Source organism: Bombina bombina, chromosome 2 (assembly GCF_027579735.1).
Source record: "Bombina bombina isolate aBomBom1 chromosome 2, aBomBom1.pri, whole genome shotgun sequence".
Classification (NCBI taxonomy): Eukaryota; Metazoa; Chordata; class Amphibia; order Anura; family Bombinatoridae; genus Bombina; species Bombina bombina.
In genome coordinates this window covers 37,023,765-37,041,470 of record NC_069500.1, presented here as the reverse complement: position 1 = coordinate 37,041,470, position 17,706 = coordinate 37,023,765, and the positions used below count along the sequence as shown (strand labels likewise).

Sequence of the window (17,706 nt, the reverse complement as noted above, 5' to 3'; positions counted from 1 at the left end):
GCATTAGGTTTGTTACAAGCTTGGTTGGGGGTGAGATTGCATTAGGTTTGTTACAAGCTTGGGTAGGGGTGAGATTGCATTAGGTTTGTTACCACAAGCTTGGGTCAGGTGAGATTGCATTAGGTTTGTTACCACAAGCTTGGGTCAGGTGAGATTGCATTAGGTTTGTTACCACAAGCTTGGGTCAGGGTGAGATTGCATTAGGTTTGTTACCACAAGCTTGGGTCAGGGTGAGATTGCATTAGGTTTGTTACCACAAGCTTGGGTCAGGGTGAGATTGCATTAGGTTTGTTACCACAAGCTTGGGTCAGGGTGAGATTGCATTAGGTTTGTTACCACAAGCTTGGGTCAGGGTGAGATTGCATTAGGTTTGTTACAAGCTTGGGTTTGCGTGAGATTGTATTAAGTTTGTTACCACAAGCTTTTATCATGGTGAAATTGCATTACGTTTGTTACTACAAATATTGTAATATAAGTGGGATTTTTTCTATAGTTCTATAGTTCAACAGCAGTTCTTCTATGGAACTGGAACAACCGGAATAAAAAGCCAACAAAAAAACAAAGCCAGAGGTTAGATATGTTTTCGTGTGCTAAGTCTTTTATTTTTTACCTTTAAACTTATGACCAGATACACTGTTTTAAAAAGATGAGAAACAGTAATTTTCTTTCAAATGGTGGTGAGAGAACATGATCCACTACTCCTGGGAATTACTCTTCCTGGCCACTAGGAGGAGGCAAAGATTTCCAAACTCCAAAGAGCTCAAAATAACCCCTCTCACTAGAAAAGGTAGGGAAAGTAAAAAAAAAGCAAAAAAAGGAGAGGGGGAAAAACATAAAATGGTGTGGTCTAGTGGACTCTTTTGCATTAAGTTTGTTACCACCAGTTTGGGTTGTGGTGAGACTGCATTAGGTCTGTTACCACAAGCTTGGGTCAGGTGACATTGCATTAGGATTGTTACCACCAGCTTGGGTTGGGGTGAGGTTGCATTAAGTTTTTTACCACAAGCTTGGGTCGGGTTAGATTGCATTAGGTTTGTTACCACAAGCTTGGGTTGTGGTGAGATTGCATTAGGTTTGTTATCACAAGCTTGGGTTGTGGTGAGATTGCATTAGGTTTGTTATCACAAGCTTGGGTTGTGGGGAGATTGCATTAGGTTTGTTACCGCAAGCTTGGGTTGTGGTCAAACTGCATTAGGTTTGTTAACGCAAGCTTGGGTTGTGGTGAGATTGCATTAGGTTTGTTACCACAAGCTTGGGTTGTGCTTGGATTGCATTAGGTTTGTTACCAAAAGCTTGGGTCAGGTGAGATTGCATTAGGTTTGTTACCACAAGCTTGGGTCAGGGTTAGATTGCATTAGGTTTGTTACCACAAGCTTGGGTAGTGGTGAGATTGCATTAAGGTTTGTTACTAAAAGTCTGAGTCTTAGAGAGATTGCATTGGGATTTTTACTACAAGCTAGGGTCAGGTTACCAAAAGCTTTGGTCAGGGTGAGATTGCATTAAGTTTGTTACCACAAGCTTGGGTCGGGGGTTAGATTGCATTAGGTTTGTTACCACAAGCTTTGGTCGGGGTTAGATTGCATTAAGTTTGTTACCACAAGCTTGGGTTGTGGTCAAATTGCATTAGGTTTGTTAATGCAAGCTTGGGTTGTGGTGAGATTGCATTAGGTTTGTTACCACAAGCTTGGGTTGTGCTTAGATTGCATTAGGTTTGTTACCAAAAGCTTGGGTCAGGTGAGATTGCATTAGGTTTGTTATTACAAGCTTGGGTCGGGGTTAGATTGCATTAGGTTTGTTACCACAAGCGTGGGTTGTGGTAAAATTGCATTAGGTTTGTTACCGCAAGCTTGTGTTGGTGTAAGATTGCATTAGGTTTGTTACCACAAGCTTGGGTCAGGTGAGATTGCATTAGGTTTGTTACTAAAAGCCTGGGTCTGAGAGAGATTGCATTGGGATTTTTACTACAAGCTTGGGTCAGGTTACCACAAGCGTTGGTCAGGGTGAGATTGCATTAAGTTTGTTACCACAAGCTTGGGTCGGGGGTTAGATTGCATTAGGTTTGTTACCAGAAGCTTGGGTCGGGGTTAGATTGCATTAGGTTTGTTACCACAAGCTTGGGTTGTGGTGAGATTGCATTAGGTGTGTTACCACAAGCTTGGGTTGGTGTAAGATTGCATTAGGTTTGTTACCACAAGCTTGGGTCAGGTGAGATTGAATTAGGTTTGTTACTAGAAGCCTGGGTCTGAGAAAGATTGCATTGGGATTTTTACTACAATCTTGGGTCAGGTTACCACAAGCTTTGGTCAGGGTGAGATTGCATTAGGATTGTTCCCACAAGCTTGCATTAGATTGTTTTACAACAAGCTTGGGTAGGGGTGAGATGCATTAGGTTTGTTATCACAAGCTTGGGTAGGGGTGAGATTGCATTAAGTTTGTTACCACCAGCTTGGGTCGGGGTAAGATTGCATTAGGTTTGTTACCACAAGGTTGGGTCGGGGTAAGATTGCATTAGGTTTGTTACCACAAGGTTGTGTCGGGGTAAGATTGCATTAGGTTTCTTACCACAAGCTTGAGTCGAGGTAAAATTGCATTAGGTTTGTTACCACAAGCTTGGGTCGGGGTGAGATTGCAATAGGTTTGTTACCACAAGCTTCAGTCTGGGTAAGATTGTATTCTATTTGTTACCACAAACTTGGGTCGGGGTCAGATTGCATTAAGTTTGTTACCACAAGCTTGGGCTGGGCTAAGATTGTATTAGGTTTCTTACCACAAGCTTGGGTTGGGGTAATATTGCATTATGTTTGTTACCACAAGCTTGGGTCGGGGTGAGATTGCATTAGGTTTGTTACCACAAGCTTGGGTTGGGGTGAGATTGCATTAAGTTTGTTACCAAAAGCTTGGGTCTGGGTAAGATTGATTTAGGTTTGTTATCACAAGCTTGGGTTGGGGTAAGATTGCATTAGGTTTGTTATCACGAGCTTGGGTCGGGGTGAGATTGCATTAGGTTTGTTACCACAAGCTTGGGTCAGGTGAGATTGCATTAGGTTTGTTACCACAAGTTAGGGTAGGGGTGAGATTGCACTAGGTTTGTTATTAAAATCTTGGGTCAGGGTGAGATTGCATTAGGTTTGTTACCACAAGCTTGGGTCGGGGGTTAGATTGCATTAGGTTTGTTACCACAAGCTTGGGTCGGGGGTTAGATTGCATTAGGTTTGTTACCACAAGCTTGGGTCGGGGTTAGATTGCATTAGGTTTGTTACCGCAAGCTTGGGTAGGGGTGAGATTGCATTAGGTTTGTTACAACACGTTTGGGTAGGGGGTGAGATTGCATTAGGTTTGTTATCAAAAGCTTGAGTAGGGGTGAGATTGCATTAGGTTTGTTACAACACGTTTGGGTAGGGGGTGAGATTGCATTAGGTTTGTTATCAAAAGCTTGGGTAGGGGTGAGATTGCATTAGGTTTGTACCAAAAGCTTGGGTCGGTCTGAGATTGCATTAGGTTTGTTACTACAAGCTTGGGTAGGGGTGAGATTGCATTAGATTTGTTACCACAAGCTTGGGTTGTGGTGAGATTGCATTAGGTTTGTTACCCCAAGCTCCAGTGTGGTTGAGATTGAATTAAGTTTATTACCACAAGCTTGGGTCGGAGTGCAATTGCATTAGGTTTGTTACCACAAGCTTGGGTCGAGGTGAGATTGTATTAAGTTTGTTACCTAAAGCTTCGGTCGGGTTCAGATTGCATTAAGTTTGTTACCTCAAGCTTCGGTCGGGTTCAGATTGCATTAAGTTTTTTTTAACACAAACTTTGGTAGGGGTGAGATTGCATACAAAGAGAGAAGCGCTCTACCAGGAATGAACAACAGCTCAGTAGCTTGTTCTATAGCGAGTTACCACCTAGGAGCAGCCTCTTTTAGCCCAGTTGTGCTTTTCACAGAGGAAAACTTTCATGAAATATAGCAGTCTGCAGGGCCGCCACTAGAAATTTTGGGGCCCCTAACTTAACCATTGATCAGCCCCCCCCCTTTGACATGTGCAATTTTTGACTAAGTGACTAAAACGTATATGCACTTTATTCTTAAGTGTCTATTTAAACTTGTAAATGTTGTAAAGGTAGTAACATACAAACACACAGACACACTCATACACTGAAACACACACACACACACTCATACATAAGGATTCACATATAGACACTCTAGCAGACACGCAAAAAACACACTCAGACACAGACACCCAGACAGACACTCAGCACTTGTTTACATTGACCTGACAAGTAATGAGGTAGACTACAGTTTTGTAAAAAAAAGGAAATTTAGAAAACAAAATATGGAGTTCTGATTATCTTTTTGTAAAGGAAGATGCCAACTAAATGATGACAACAGCATGCTGTGGCTGAGAGGAAGGGCCCTGCCTAAACAATAATTTAAAGGTTAAATGGTGGATTAGGTGACTTCCGGAAAGGTCTCATTAGTCTCAAAGTCTGTAGAAAGATGTGAATAATCAGTAGTAAGGTCAAAATGTCCGAAAAAGGAACAGACAATGGACACACGCAAGCTCAAACTTCCACATACATCCAAGGAAACACTGACAGAGACAGCCTCAAAAAACACACAAAAACATACACACACAGAGACACCCACAGAAAACACACAAAGACATACACACAGAGAGACAACCACATAAAACACAGAAAGACATACATACACACAACCCTCACTGAGACATCCACAGAAAACACACAAAGACATACACACACCCTAACAGAGACACCCACAGAAAACACACACCCTCACAGAGACATCCACAGAAAACACAGACATACACACCCACCCTCACAGAGGCATCCAGAGAAAATACACAAAGACAAACATACACACACCCTCACAGAGACACCCAAAGAAAAAGCTCAAAGACATATGCACACACCCTCACAGACATCCACAGAAAATGCATAAAGACATACACACCCACCCTCACATAGAGACCCACAGAAAAAATACATACACACTCATAGAGACAGAAACCAAAGCACAAAGACATAAATACAGACACCCACAGAAACACTCACAGGAGGACACATTTATGCACCTTGCATCCCCTAAATCAACGTTGTGAGATATGCATGATAATTTTTTTTTCGAAATTAAGAGATCACCTTTTAAAGAATCATATTTGTAAATGTGCAAACAAAAAATAATTCTGTGAATTCAAAATTGTACATTAATGATCTGGGTAGATGGCTAGATGAAGAAAAATATTTTAAAAGGTTGACATATGTTTGTTTGTCTTTTCCCCAATCAAGAGCACCACTTCAAATATAGTGTACAAATGTTCCCATCTGTCAGCTGTATTATGGATTTTGAAAATGCTGTACACTATATGGTCTTGGTGGAACCATAAGCTGTGGTACTCATACCATTAGATCTTATTAAATGCAGGATTTAGGCTTGTTGGTATGTACTTCAAAATTAAGTCAGCTGTAGTGTAAACTGAACAGTTTTAAGTTGACCTGTCTCATTTCAAACACTGAGAAATCTTAGTCTGAGAGTATAACATTTTATGCAGATGTAAAAATCTTAGATAAGATGCATCCTTGCATCTGGAAAGTCCTTGCATAAATGCTAATACTTTACTCCTTGTAATAACATTTGCAATGCTCAATTAGCACTCTGCTGTAGTACCCACTAGTGGCTGCCAAAATGATTTTTTTTAGTTCTCGTCTTATGGGGCCCCCCTGGCCCATTGGGCCCCTGACCGGAGTCACCCCTGTCACCCCCTGATGGCGGCCCTGGCAGTCTGATCCCACCAAGTAAGGTCAGTCCAGCCCCAAAATACAAGGCAATGCTCCTTTGAATAAGAAATATGACAACCCCAGATGATTGTTTCGGCCTTCTGTGGGCCTCATCAGTGAGGTGCAGCCATATTCCTCTAAGCTTGGGTCGAGGTGAAATTGCATTAAGTTTATTACCTTAAGCTTTAGTCGGGTTGAGATTGCATTAGGTTTATTACCACAAACTTGGGTAGGGGTGAGATTGCATTAGGTTTGTTACCACAAACTTGGGTAGGGGTGAGATTGCCATAGGTTTGTTACCACAAGCTTTGGTTGGGGTGAAATTGCATTAAGTGTGTTACGTCAAGCTTGGGTCGGGTTGAGATTGCATTAGGTTTGTTACCACAAGCTTGGGTAGAGGTGAGATTGCATTCGGTTTGTTACCACAAGCTTGGGTCGGGGTGAGATTGCATTAAGGTGATGGTAAATCCAAACGTTTAAAAAACACTAGGATTTGCCATCACTAAAAAAAAGGTTGAGTTTCATTGATCATTTATTTAAAAAAAGGGTGCTAAACTCACCCCGTCGCCACACGGCACAGCACTGTTCTTCAATGAGGTTAGGTTTCCACCTCTAAACCAATAGCCGTGTGTGTTATCTGACAGTGTTAGAGGTGGAAATGTCACCTCATTGGTTGTTCATCTGAGGTTGTATTTACCAACTTTTAAGAACTGGTAAGGACCAGATGATTGTTGTTATGTTTTTATACGTAAAGCCATATAATTCAAAGAGGGTGGGGGTTTCTTTTTCACATGACTGTGTGTGTGTGTGTGTGTCTATATATATATATATATATATATATATATATATATATATATATATATATATATATATATATATATATACACAGTTGTATGCAAAAGTTTAGGCACCCGTGACAATTTCCATGATTTTCATTTATGAATAATTGGGTGTTTGGATCAGCAATTTCATTTTGATCTATCAAATAACTGAAGGACACAGTAATATTTCAGTAGTGAAATGAGGTTTATTGGATTAACAGAAATTGTGCAATATGCATCCAAACAAAATTAGACAGGTGCATACATTTGGGCACCCTTGTCATTTTGTTGATTTGAATACCTGTAACAACCTAGCACTGATTAATTGGCACACACAATTGGTTTAGTGAGCCCATTAAGCCTTGAACTTCATAGACAGGTGCACCCAATCATGAGAAAAGGTATTTAAGGTGACCAATTGCAAGTTGTTGTTCTCTTTGACTCTCCTCTGAAGAGTGGCAACATGAGGGCCTCAAAACAACTCTCAAATGACCTGAAAACAAAGATTGTTCAACATTATGGTTTAGGGGAAGGCTACAAAAAGCTATCGCAGAGATTTAAGCTGTCAGTGTCCACTGTGAGGAACATAGTGAGGACCACAGGCAGTTCTTGTTAAGGCCAGAAGTGGCAGGCAAAGTAAAATATCGGAGAGGCAAAGGATGGTGAGAACAGTCAAAAACAGCCCACAGACCACCTCCAAAGACCTACAACATCATCTTGCTGCAGATGGTGTCACTGTGCATCATTCAACAATTCAGCGCACTTTGCACAAGGAGAAGCTGTATGGGAGAGTGATGCGGAAGAAGCCTTTTCTGCACACACGCCATTGAGGTATGCAAACGCACATTTGGAACAAGCTTCATTTTGGAAGAAGGTGCTGTGGACTGATGAAACAAATATTGAGTTATTTGGTCATAACAAGGGGCATAATCCATGGCGGCAAAAGAACACACCATTCCAAGACAAACACTTGCTACCCACAGTAAAATTTGGTAGATGATCCATCATGCTGTGGGGCTGTGTGGCCAGTGCCGGTACTGGGAATCTTGTTAAAGTTGAGGGTCGCATGGATTCCACTCAATATCAGCAGATACTTGAGAATAATGTTGAGGAATCAGTCACAAAGTTGAAGTTAAGCCGGGGCTGGATAATTCAACAAGACAACGACCCAAAACACTGCTCAAAATCTACTCTGGCATTTATGCAAAGGAACAAGTACAATGTTCTGGAATGGCCATCCCAGTCCCCAGACCTGAATATCATTGAAAATCTGTGGGGTGATTTGAAGCGGGCTGTCCATGCTTGGCAACCATCAAACCTAACAGAACTGGAGATGTTTTGCAAGGAGGAATGGTCCAAAATACCTTCATCCAGAATCCAGACACTCATTACAGGCTATAGGAAGCGTCTAGAGGCTGTTATTTCTGCTAAAGGAGGCTCTACTAAATATTGATGCAATATTTCTGTTGGGGTGTCCAAATTTATGCACCTAATTTCCTTTGGATGCATATTGCACATTTTCTGTTAATCCAATAAACCTCATTTCACTACTGGAATATTACTGTGTCCTTCAGTTATTTGATAGATCAAAATGAAATTGCTGATCCAAACACCCAATTATTTATAAATGAAAATCATGGAAATTGTCAGGGGTGCTAAACTTTTGCATACAACTGTATGTATGTATGTATGTATGTATGTATGTATGTATGTATATATATATATATATATATATATATATATATATAAACAAGAGAACTCAGACCCTTATTTATCTAGCACCCAACTATTTCCTGAAAATATATATGCTAATAGACAATGAAAGATTTAAGAATAAATAATACACATACTATTAGAGAGTGCCTTTTAAAGATTTATATATTGATTTTTGCATAACAAGAATACATAAGCATGACCCCTAAATAAGTAGAAAGTTCAAAGTCCACAACCCGGGTTGTTAGATGAAAGTTAATAAGCTAGTCCATTCATAAGACCAATATTGGTATTTTTATAAATGCCTAATTATCGGCACATTTGTAGTCCCAATGATGGAAAACAACGTTAATGCAGGGACAGCACCATTAGTTGTGTAACACTGACACTGTAAGTTTGTAAACTTGTATCTTCGTGCACCCAATGCAGATTATAACTGTATCAATCATAGCAGAAAAAAGTGGCAATTTCTCAATACCACATTAGACTTGCTTTTACAGTTCTGTGTTGCGTGTGGGGATATTATAAGACAGGTACCTGCTTCCTCAGTTGTTCCGTCAGTGACGTGTCATGGTTTCATATCTACCTGCTCGTTGTTTCCAATTTATCTTTTTCAAACCGGTTTCGTGGATATCACCTTTCCTTTCAACTCCGTGCTTGTTTGGCTCTTTCTGTGCATCTGCACGCCTTGACTTGTACTGGAGTATACTTTCGTTAGAAGGTCAGCTTTTTGGACGGTGCACCGCTGCTGCACCGCTCCAAACAAACAACTTTGCAGCTACGCGCGTTTCACCCGGGGTCCATTCGGGCTTCTTCCGGCTGTGTGTAATTGGAGATTGCTCTCCATAGCCTTTAAACAATATGCTCCGCCTTTGATTGGCTTTTTCAGGTACATAGTATGTTTTAGCCGTGCAGGTGAAATGTCAGACAATTATCAATGTTTATCTTGTTATGCTTTAACCTTTTTCTTAAAATCACACACTTTCTATATACAATATTATCTCTATTTATACTGTGCAGTGTCCACAACTCCCATTTTATATTTCACTTTTTTATTAACGGAATTATTTTAATCTTATGGGCAGCTGGATTAAATGCCTTAGTATTTTGGTTCTGTATGTATTGCTTCAGTCTCCTAGGAATGAGCCAAAATTTAACTCTTCATTTAGGCCCTCTGGTTTTAGACTTTTTAGATTATAAATCCATTTGCTTTCTTTACATAATAGGATTTTATCTAAATTTCCACCTCTGCCTTTCAAGTCTACTATTTCTAGGCCTCTAAATTTTAACTGTCTCTTGTCGCTATTGTGGCACTCTGCAAAGTGACGTGCTACACTGCTGGTTTTTGTGCATTTATTTTTAATATCTCTTTTATGTTCTTTTATCCTTTCTTTGAGCTCCCTATAGGTTTTACCTATGTAATATTGGGGGCAATTGCAGCAAACCATATACACTACTCCTTCACTTTTGCAAGTTATACGTCCCTTTATTTTATGAAAGGACCCAAATTTATCACAGAAGCTTTTTCCTACCAGCATATTTGCGCAAACTGAGCAGTGTGAGCATTTAAAATTCCCATTCTTTTTATCAGTTAACCAGTTTCCTATATTTTTATTTTTATTCTCAAAGTGGCTCTGAACTAGAAAGTCTTTTAAGTTTGGTGCTCTTTTTGGAGTCATAAGTGGGGATTCTCCTACCAATTTACCTATTGACTTATCAATCCATAAAATGTGCCAGTGTTTATTTAAAATTGAACGGATATTCTGCCATTTATGATTGTATGTTCCTATAAATCGAATTAAGGATGATTCCGCTGTGTCACCCATTTTTTCATACAATAGATCATCCCTCTCCTTACTTTTAGTCTTATTGAATGCTTTTTTTAGGCATTGTTGTGTGTAGCCTCTTGCTTTGAATCTTTTATTTAGATTACCTGCTTCAATTTTAAATTGTTCAATGTCAGAACAGTTCCTTTTGTGTCTTAAAAATTGACCATAGGGTATATTTTGTATCAGTTTTTTAGGGTGGTGACTGTCAAATGAAAGTAATGAGTTTCCTGCAGTGTCTTTACGAAAAGTTGCTGTTTTGAGGCTATTGTTTTCATTGATAATGCGTAAATCAAGAAATGTGATCTCGTTTTTACTGTAAGTGTAAGTAAATTTTAAATTCCAATTGTTATTATTTAGTTTTTGCATAAATTCTATCAGCTTCATCTCTGTGTCCTCCCATAGGAGGAACACGTCATCGATGAATCTTAGCCATAACGAAATGGAGTCATTTATCTCAGGGCTATTAAGGATTTGGTCAAATTCCCATTTTCCTAGATAGAGGCAAGCAAATGTGGGTGCACAGCAAGTCCCCATCGCTGTTCCTAAGTTTTGTTGATAACATTTGTTTCCAAACATAAAATAATTATGCTTTAAAATAAAAGATAACAGTTCTAACACAAAATTTGTATGTTTGTCATATTCTGAACCTCTTTGAATTAGAAAGTATTTTATTGCCTCTACCCCTTTATCATGGGGGATGCTTGAGTAAAGTGACTCTACATCAATTGCAACCAATAAAGTATTTGCAGATATACTTATATCATTGAGTTTTTTTAATACATCTAGTGTGTCTTTGATATATGAGGGGAGATTTAGTAAATTCGGTCTAAGGCAAAAATCTACATACTGTGAAATTTTCTCAGTTAGAGAGCCCATGCCCGATATAATGGGGCGACCTGGTGGTGGCAGTTTATTTTTGTGCAGTTTTGGTATGCAGTAAAATGTTGCAGTTTTTGGAAATATATATATATAAACACACACATTATATGGTACAATATATATATATATACACATACACTTTATATATGTTGTTTTGAGTCACAGGGTTAAAGGAGCCAAAATATAAATATATACACTAAATATTGTCAATAGGCTATAGACTACAAAAATGTATAAACTAAATAGCCCAATAGGCTTAGATGAGTGCCAGAATTATAAATAAAAAATTGTACTTACCCATAGGCACCCAAATACTGGAAGATAAAGTAGAATCCAGTAGAAAACCAAACCAGTTCTAAAACATAACAGCAGAGGGAATGGAATAGGAATATACCCAACAGGAGGAGGCAAAGGACACGTCCCCGCGACACCTGTGGCAGGCTTTTGACTAACTCCCAGAAGGTATAATTGTGCCACTACCCAATATATCCATCCGTCAAACACCAACACTCTGAGAGGAAAATGGGCCTCAACTCAATCTGAGAACCCCTCTCACAAAAGAACATCTGGAGCACCTTCTTTCTTCACCTACCTCCAGGAGAGGTAAAGAAAAGACTAGTTTCTAGTAAGGTGGGAGAGGTTTTATAGAGCTCTTGGGGTTTTGGAATCTTTGCCTTCTCCTAGTGGCCAGGAAGAGTAATTTGCAGGAGTTATGGATCATGGACTCTCACCACCTGTATGAAATAAATATACATTTTCTGTGAGAGGCAGGATTACTAGTAATTACCAGTAGTGAAGAATGTACATATAAGAATATAGAAACAGTAACATTCATACAGGCTAACTTAAGTTAATGTACTAATGTCAGAAGTATTAGTGGATTCTGCCATCAAGTTGCAGGCACTGAGGGTTTGTATAGGCCCTGTGGGCACAATGGCATTGGAAAGGACTTCAGGATATATTCACCAGGAGGGAAAACTTAAATATGAGTATCAGGGACGTTATGCTGTGAAAGGGGACAAGGGAAACTGTTTGGAAGACTTCAGTTTTGAATTTTGTATTAAGAAATATTCCATAATTTAAGACTAAATTCGCTGTCACCAAATAATGTGAGAAACATTTTAGTTTTCTTGTCTTGAAATGCTTTGGGAATAAATTTTAAATATTTGTTTTCTTTCATGGTTATGTCCCTTAGTCATTAACATTTTAAAGATTAATCTCACTGTAGAGAACAGACTCACCATACTCTCTATACCCACTCTGTGTGCCACATGCATTCTGCTTTGTGTCGCCGTTACTATCTTCTGCTACAAGTTCCTGACCTGGTTTATCTTTACTGGCATCTAGTTGTGTACAACCCTGTGAATATTAGTGGATCTAGGCCAGTATAGGGTTTGGGGTGTTATGTGACTCCATAAATAAAGTGACAGGAATCAAAGCTCTGTAAGGTCACACAGTATTAGGTGATAGTGAAGCAAGGATATAGTAGAGTGCGGAAAGAAAATGTAAAGAAACATACAATGCAAATGTAATGAGAAGAACAAGCCTATGTGCCAAACTCACATGTCAAACACCAGAAATACCTTTAATTTTGACAACTGCCCCAGTTCCTTTGCTGCACTGAAAATCAACTGTGCTCCCTGTGATTTCACAAAGAAAGGAAAGAAAAGGTTAAGGGTTATATGAAAGAAATATAACAGAATTAAGGGACAAACACTGAATAAGCATAGTATTGAGGTTATTCTGCAGCTCCCTCTAGTCATGGGTTCCGTCATGTTGAAATTTAGCTTTTACTACATTCCAGTGCTGACGTGTTTGTTTGCACATGTGCAGTAACTCTCCTACCTGCTGTGTAACCTAGGTGACAAAATGGCAGCGCCCATGAAATTTATTTAGTGTTTAGTTTCCCTTTAAAGGGACATGAAATTCAAAATTAATCTTTACAGATTCAGACAAAGTATAACATTTACAAAAATAGAAACTTTCCATTTTACTTTGTTTTCTTGCTATACTTTGTTAAAGAGAGAATACAGATAAATAAGGAGTATGCACATGTTGTGATCACTATTTGTCAGTAGTGATTCCAAGGCATTTAGTGCTCGAGACAAGTGCATGTTTGAACATATTTAATATGTTCTGCAACAAAGGATACTAAGAAAGCAAAGTACATTTAATAAGTCAATTTGAAAGTTTTTTAAATTGTATGCTTGTTCTTTATCGTGAAAAATTGACTTTCATGTACCTTTAAAATATGTTACAGTTCGTTGTAGAAGATGATATTGTACTCTACTGAACAGATAATATACCCAGCAAATTAAAGGGATACTAACACCACTTTTTTCTTTCATGATTCAGATTATAATTTTTTTCTTCGTTCTCTTGCTATCTTTATTTAAAAATAAGGAATGTAAGTTTAGGAGCCGGCCCATTTTTGGTTCAGCAATCCAGGGTGCTGAACCTAAAATGGGCTGGCTCCTAAGTTTTACATTCCTGCATTTTAAATAAAGATAGCAAGAGAATGAAGAAAAATTGATAATAGGAGTTGCTTAAAATTGCATGCTCTATCTGAATCATTAAATACAAATTTTGGATTTAGTATCCCTTTAAGGTACAATGAGAAAAACTAAATGATCTGCTTTAAGAAAACTTAAATTCACTCAACCAGTTTATTTACTGAATTAAATCTAAATGGCAGGAATTATTGCATTGTGTTAAATGTGATTTGGAAGATTTTTGCATTGAGGGATATTGTCATTAGGAGGTGAAGTGGGGGGGGGGGGAATTTTTGCATTGGGGCTTAATGTGCTTCAGGGGTGAATAATCGGGGGATTTTAGCATTGGGGACTATTGTGTTTAGGGGGTGAAGAGTGGGTGTGGGTTAGTATTGGTGTTATGGTGGTAAGGGGGTGAAGAGAGGGGGGAATTTTGGCATTGGTGTTATGGGGGTTAGGGGGTGAAGAGTGGGGAGGATTTTAGCATTGTGTTATGGTGGTTAGGGGGTGAAGAGTGGGGAGGATTTTAGCATTGGTGTTATGGTGGTTAGGGGGTGAAGAGTGGGTGTGGGTTAGCATTGGTGTTATGGTGGTTAAGGGGTGAAGAGTGGGGGAATTTTAGCATTGGTGTTATGGTGGTAAGGGGGTGAAGAGAGGGGGGAATTTTGGCATTGTGTTATGGGGGTTAGGGGTGAAGAGTGGGGAGGATTTTAGCATTGTGTTATGGTGGTTAGAGGGTGAAGAGTGGGGAGGATTTTAGCATTGCTGTTATGGTGGTTAGAGGGTGAAGAGTGGGGAGGATTTTAGCATTGATGTTATGGTGGTTAGGGGGTGAAGAGTGGGTGAGATTTAAGCATTGGTGTTATGGTGGTTAGGGGGTGAAGAGTGGGGGAGATTTTAGCATTGTGTAATGGTGGTTAGAGGGTGAAAAGTGGGGGAGATTTTAGCATTGGTGTTATGGTGGTTAGGGGGTGAAGAGTGGGGGAGATTTTAGCATTGGTGTTATGGTGGTTAGGGGGTGAAGAGTGGGGGAGATTTTAGCATTGTGTTATGGTGGTTAAAGGGTGAAGAGTGTGGGGATTTTGGCATTGGTGTTATGGTGGTTAGGGGGTGAAGAGTGTGGGGATTTTAGTATTGGTGTTATGGTGGTAAGTGGGGGGATTTTGGCATTGGTGTTATGGTGGTTAAGGGGTGAAAGGTGGGGAGGATTTTAGCATTGGTGTTATGGGGGTTAGGGAGTGAAGAGTGGGGGGATTTTAGCATTGGTGTTATGGTGGTTAGGGAGTGAAGAGTGGGGAGGATTTTAGCATTGGTGTTATGGGGGTTAGAGGGTGAAGAGTGTGGGGATTTTAGTATTGGTGTTATGGTAGTAAGTGGGGGGATTTTGGCATTGGTGTTATGGTGGTTAAGGGGTGAAAGGTGGGGAGGATTTTAGCATTGGTGTTATGGGGGTTAGGGAGTGAAGAGTGGGGGGGATTTTAGCATTGGTGTTATGGTGGTTAGGGAGTGAAGAGTGGGGAGGATTTTAGCATTGGTGTTATGGTGGTTAGGGAGTGAAGAGTGGGGGAGATTTAAGCATTGGTGTTATGGTGGTTAGGGGGTGAAGAGTGGGTGAGATTTTAGCATTGTGTTATGGTGGTTAAAGGGTGAAGAGTGTGGGGATTTTGGCATTGGTGTTATGGTGGTTAGGGGGTGAAGAGTGTGGGGATTTTAGTATTGGTGTTATGGTGGTTAAGGGGTGAAGAGTGGGGAGATTTTAGCATTGGTGTTATGGTGGTTAGGGGGTGAAGAGTGGGGAGGATTTTAGCATTGGTGTTATGGTGGTTAGGGGGTGAAGAGTGGGGGAGATTTTAGCATTGTGTTATGGTGGTTAGGGGGTGAAGAGTGGGGAGGATTTTAGCATTGTGTTATGGTGGTTAAAGGGCGAAGAGTGGGGAGGATTTTAGCATTGGTGTTATGGTGGTTAAAGGGTGAAGAGTGGGGAGGATTTTAGCATTGGTGTTATGGTGGTTAGGGGGTGAAGAGTGGGGGAGATTTAAGCATTGGTGTTATGGTGGTTAGGATGTGAAGAGTGGGTGAGATTTTAGCATTGTGTTATGGTGGTTAGAGGGTGAAGAGTGGGGAGGATTTTAGCATTGGTGTTATGGTGGTAAGTGGGGGAATTTTAGCATTGGTGTTATGGTGGTTAGGGGTGAAGAGTGGGGAGATTTTAGCATTGGTGTTATGGTGGTTAGGGGGTGAAGAGTGTGGGGATTTTAGTATTGGTGGTAAGTGGGGGATTTTGGCATTGGTGTTATGGTGGTTAAGGGGTGAAGAGTGGGGATATTTTAGCATTGGTGTTATGGTGGTTAGGGGGTGAAGAGTGGGGGAGATTTAAGCATTGGTGTTATGGTGGTTAGGGGGTGAAGAGTGAGGGATATTTTAGCATTGGTGTTATGGTGGTGAAGAGTGGGGGAGATTTTAGGATTGTGTTATGGTGGTTAGGGGGTGAAGAGTGGGGGAGATTTAAGCATTGGTGTTATGGTGGTTAGGGGGTGAAGAGTGAGGGATATTTTAGCATTGTGTTATGGTGGTTAGAGGGTGAAGAGTGGGGAGGATTTTAGCAATGGTATTATGGTGGTTAGGGGATGAAGAGTGGGGAGGATTTAGCATTGGTGTTATGGTGGTTAGGGGGTGAAGAGTGGGGGAGATTTTAGCATTATGTTATGGTGGTTAGAGGGTGAAGAGTGGGGAGATTTTGGCATTGGTGTTATGGTGGTAAGTGGGGGGATTTTGGCATTTGTGTTATGGTGGTTAAGGGGTGAAGGGTGGGAGGATTTTAGCATTGGTGTTATGGGGGTTAGGGGGTGAAGAGTGGGGGGGGATTTTAGCATTGGTGTTATGGTGGTTAGGGGGTGAAAAGTGGGGAGATTTTAGCATTGGTGTTATGGTGGTTAGGGGGTGAAGAGTGGGGGAGATTTTAGGATTGTGTTATAGTGGTTAGGGGGTGAAGAGTGGGGGAGATTTTAGCATTGTGTTATGGTGGTTAGGGGGTGAAGAGTGGGGAGGATTTTAGCATTGGTGTTATGGTGGTTAGGGGGGTGAAGAGTGGGGGAGATTTTAGCATTGTGTTATGGTGGTTAGAGGGTGAAGAGTGGGGAGGATTTTAGCATTGGTGTTATGGTGGTTAGGGGTGAAGAGTGGGGGAGATTTTAGCATTGTGTTATGGTGGTTAGGGGGTGAAGAGTGGGGAGGATTTTAGCATTGTGTTATGGTGGTTAAAGGGTGAAGAGTGGGGAGGATTTTAGCATTGGTGTTATGGTGGTTAAAGGGTGAAGAGTGTGGGGATTTTGGCATTGGTGTTATGGTGGTTAGGGGGTGAAGAGTGTGGGGATTTTAGTATTGGTGTTATGGTGGTAAGTGGGGGGATTTTGGCATTGGTGTTATGGTGGTTAGGGGGTGAAGAGTGGGGAGATTTTAGCATTGGTGTTATGGTGGTTAGGGGGTGAAGAGTGGGGGAGATTTTAGGATTGTGTTATGGTGGTTAGGGGGTGAAGAGTGGGGGAGATTTAAGCATTGGTGTTATGGTGGTTAGGGGGTGAAGAGTGGGGGATATTTTAGCATGGTGTTATGGTGGTTAGAGGGTGAAGAGTGGGGAGGATTTTAGCATTTTTGTTATGGTGGTTAGGGGGAGAAGAGTGGGGAGGATTTTAGCATTGGTGATATGGTGGTTAGGGGGTAAAGAGTGGAGAGGATTTTAGCATTTGTGTTATGGTGGTTACGGGTTGAAGAGTGGGGGAGATTTTAGCATTGTGCTATGGTGGTTAGGGGGTGAAGAGTGGGGAGGATTTTAGCATTGGTGTTATGGTGGTTAGTGGGTGAATAGTGGGGGGATTTTAGCATTGGTGCTATGGTGGTTAAGGGGTAAAAAGTGGGGGGAGATTTTAGCATTGGTGTTATGGTGGTTAGGAGTGAAGAGTGGGCGGATTTTTGCATTGGGGTTATGGTGGTTGGGGGGTGAAGATTGTAGGGGGTTAGCATTGGTGTTATGGTGGTTAGGGGGTGAAGAGTGTGGGGGGTAAGCATTGGTGTTATGGTGGTTAAGTGGCGAAGAGTGGAGGGATTTTAGCATTGCTATTATGGTGGTTAGGGAGAAGAGTGGGGAGATTTTAGCATTGGTGTTATGGTGGTTAAGGGGTGAAG

The 17,706-nt window shown here is 40.6% G+C and overlaps 1 protein-coding gene across 1 annotated transcript in view; it reads right to left on the bottom strand.

Moving 5' to 3' along the window:
* UNC13B (unc-13 homolog B) overlaps positions 1-17,706 on the bottom strand; it is a gene marked incomplete in the record, with an annotated part of 1,551,453 nt that overhangs the window by 194,195 nt on the left and 1,339,552 nt on the right. The window contains 1 exon segment of the mRNA XM_053701016.1: positions 12,616-12,672. Within this exon segment, the coding sequence (XP_053556991.1) occupies positions 12,616-12,672 (57 nt within the window).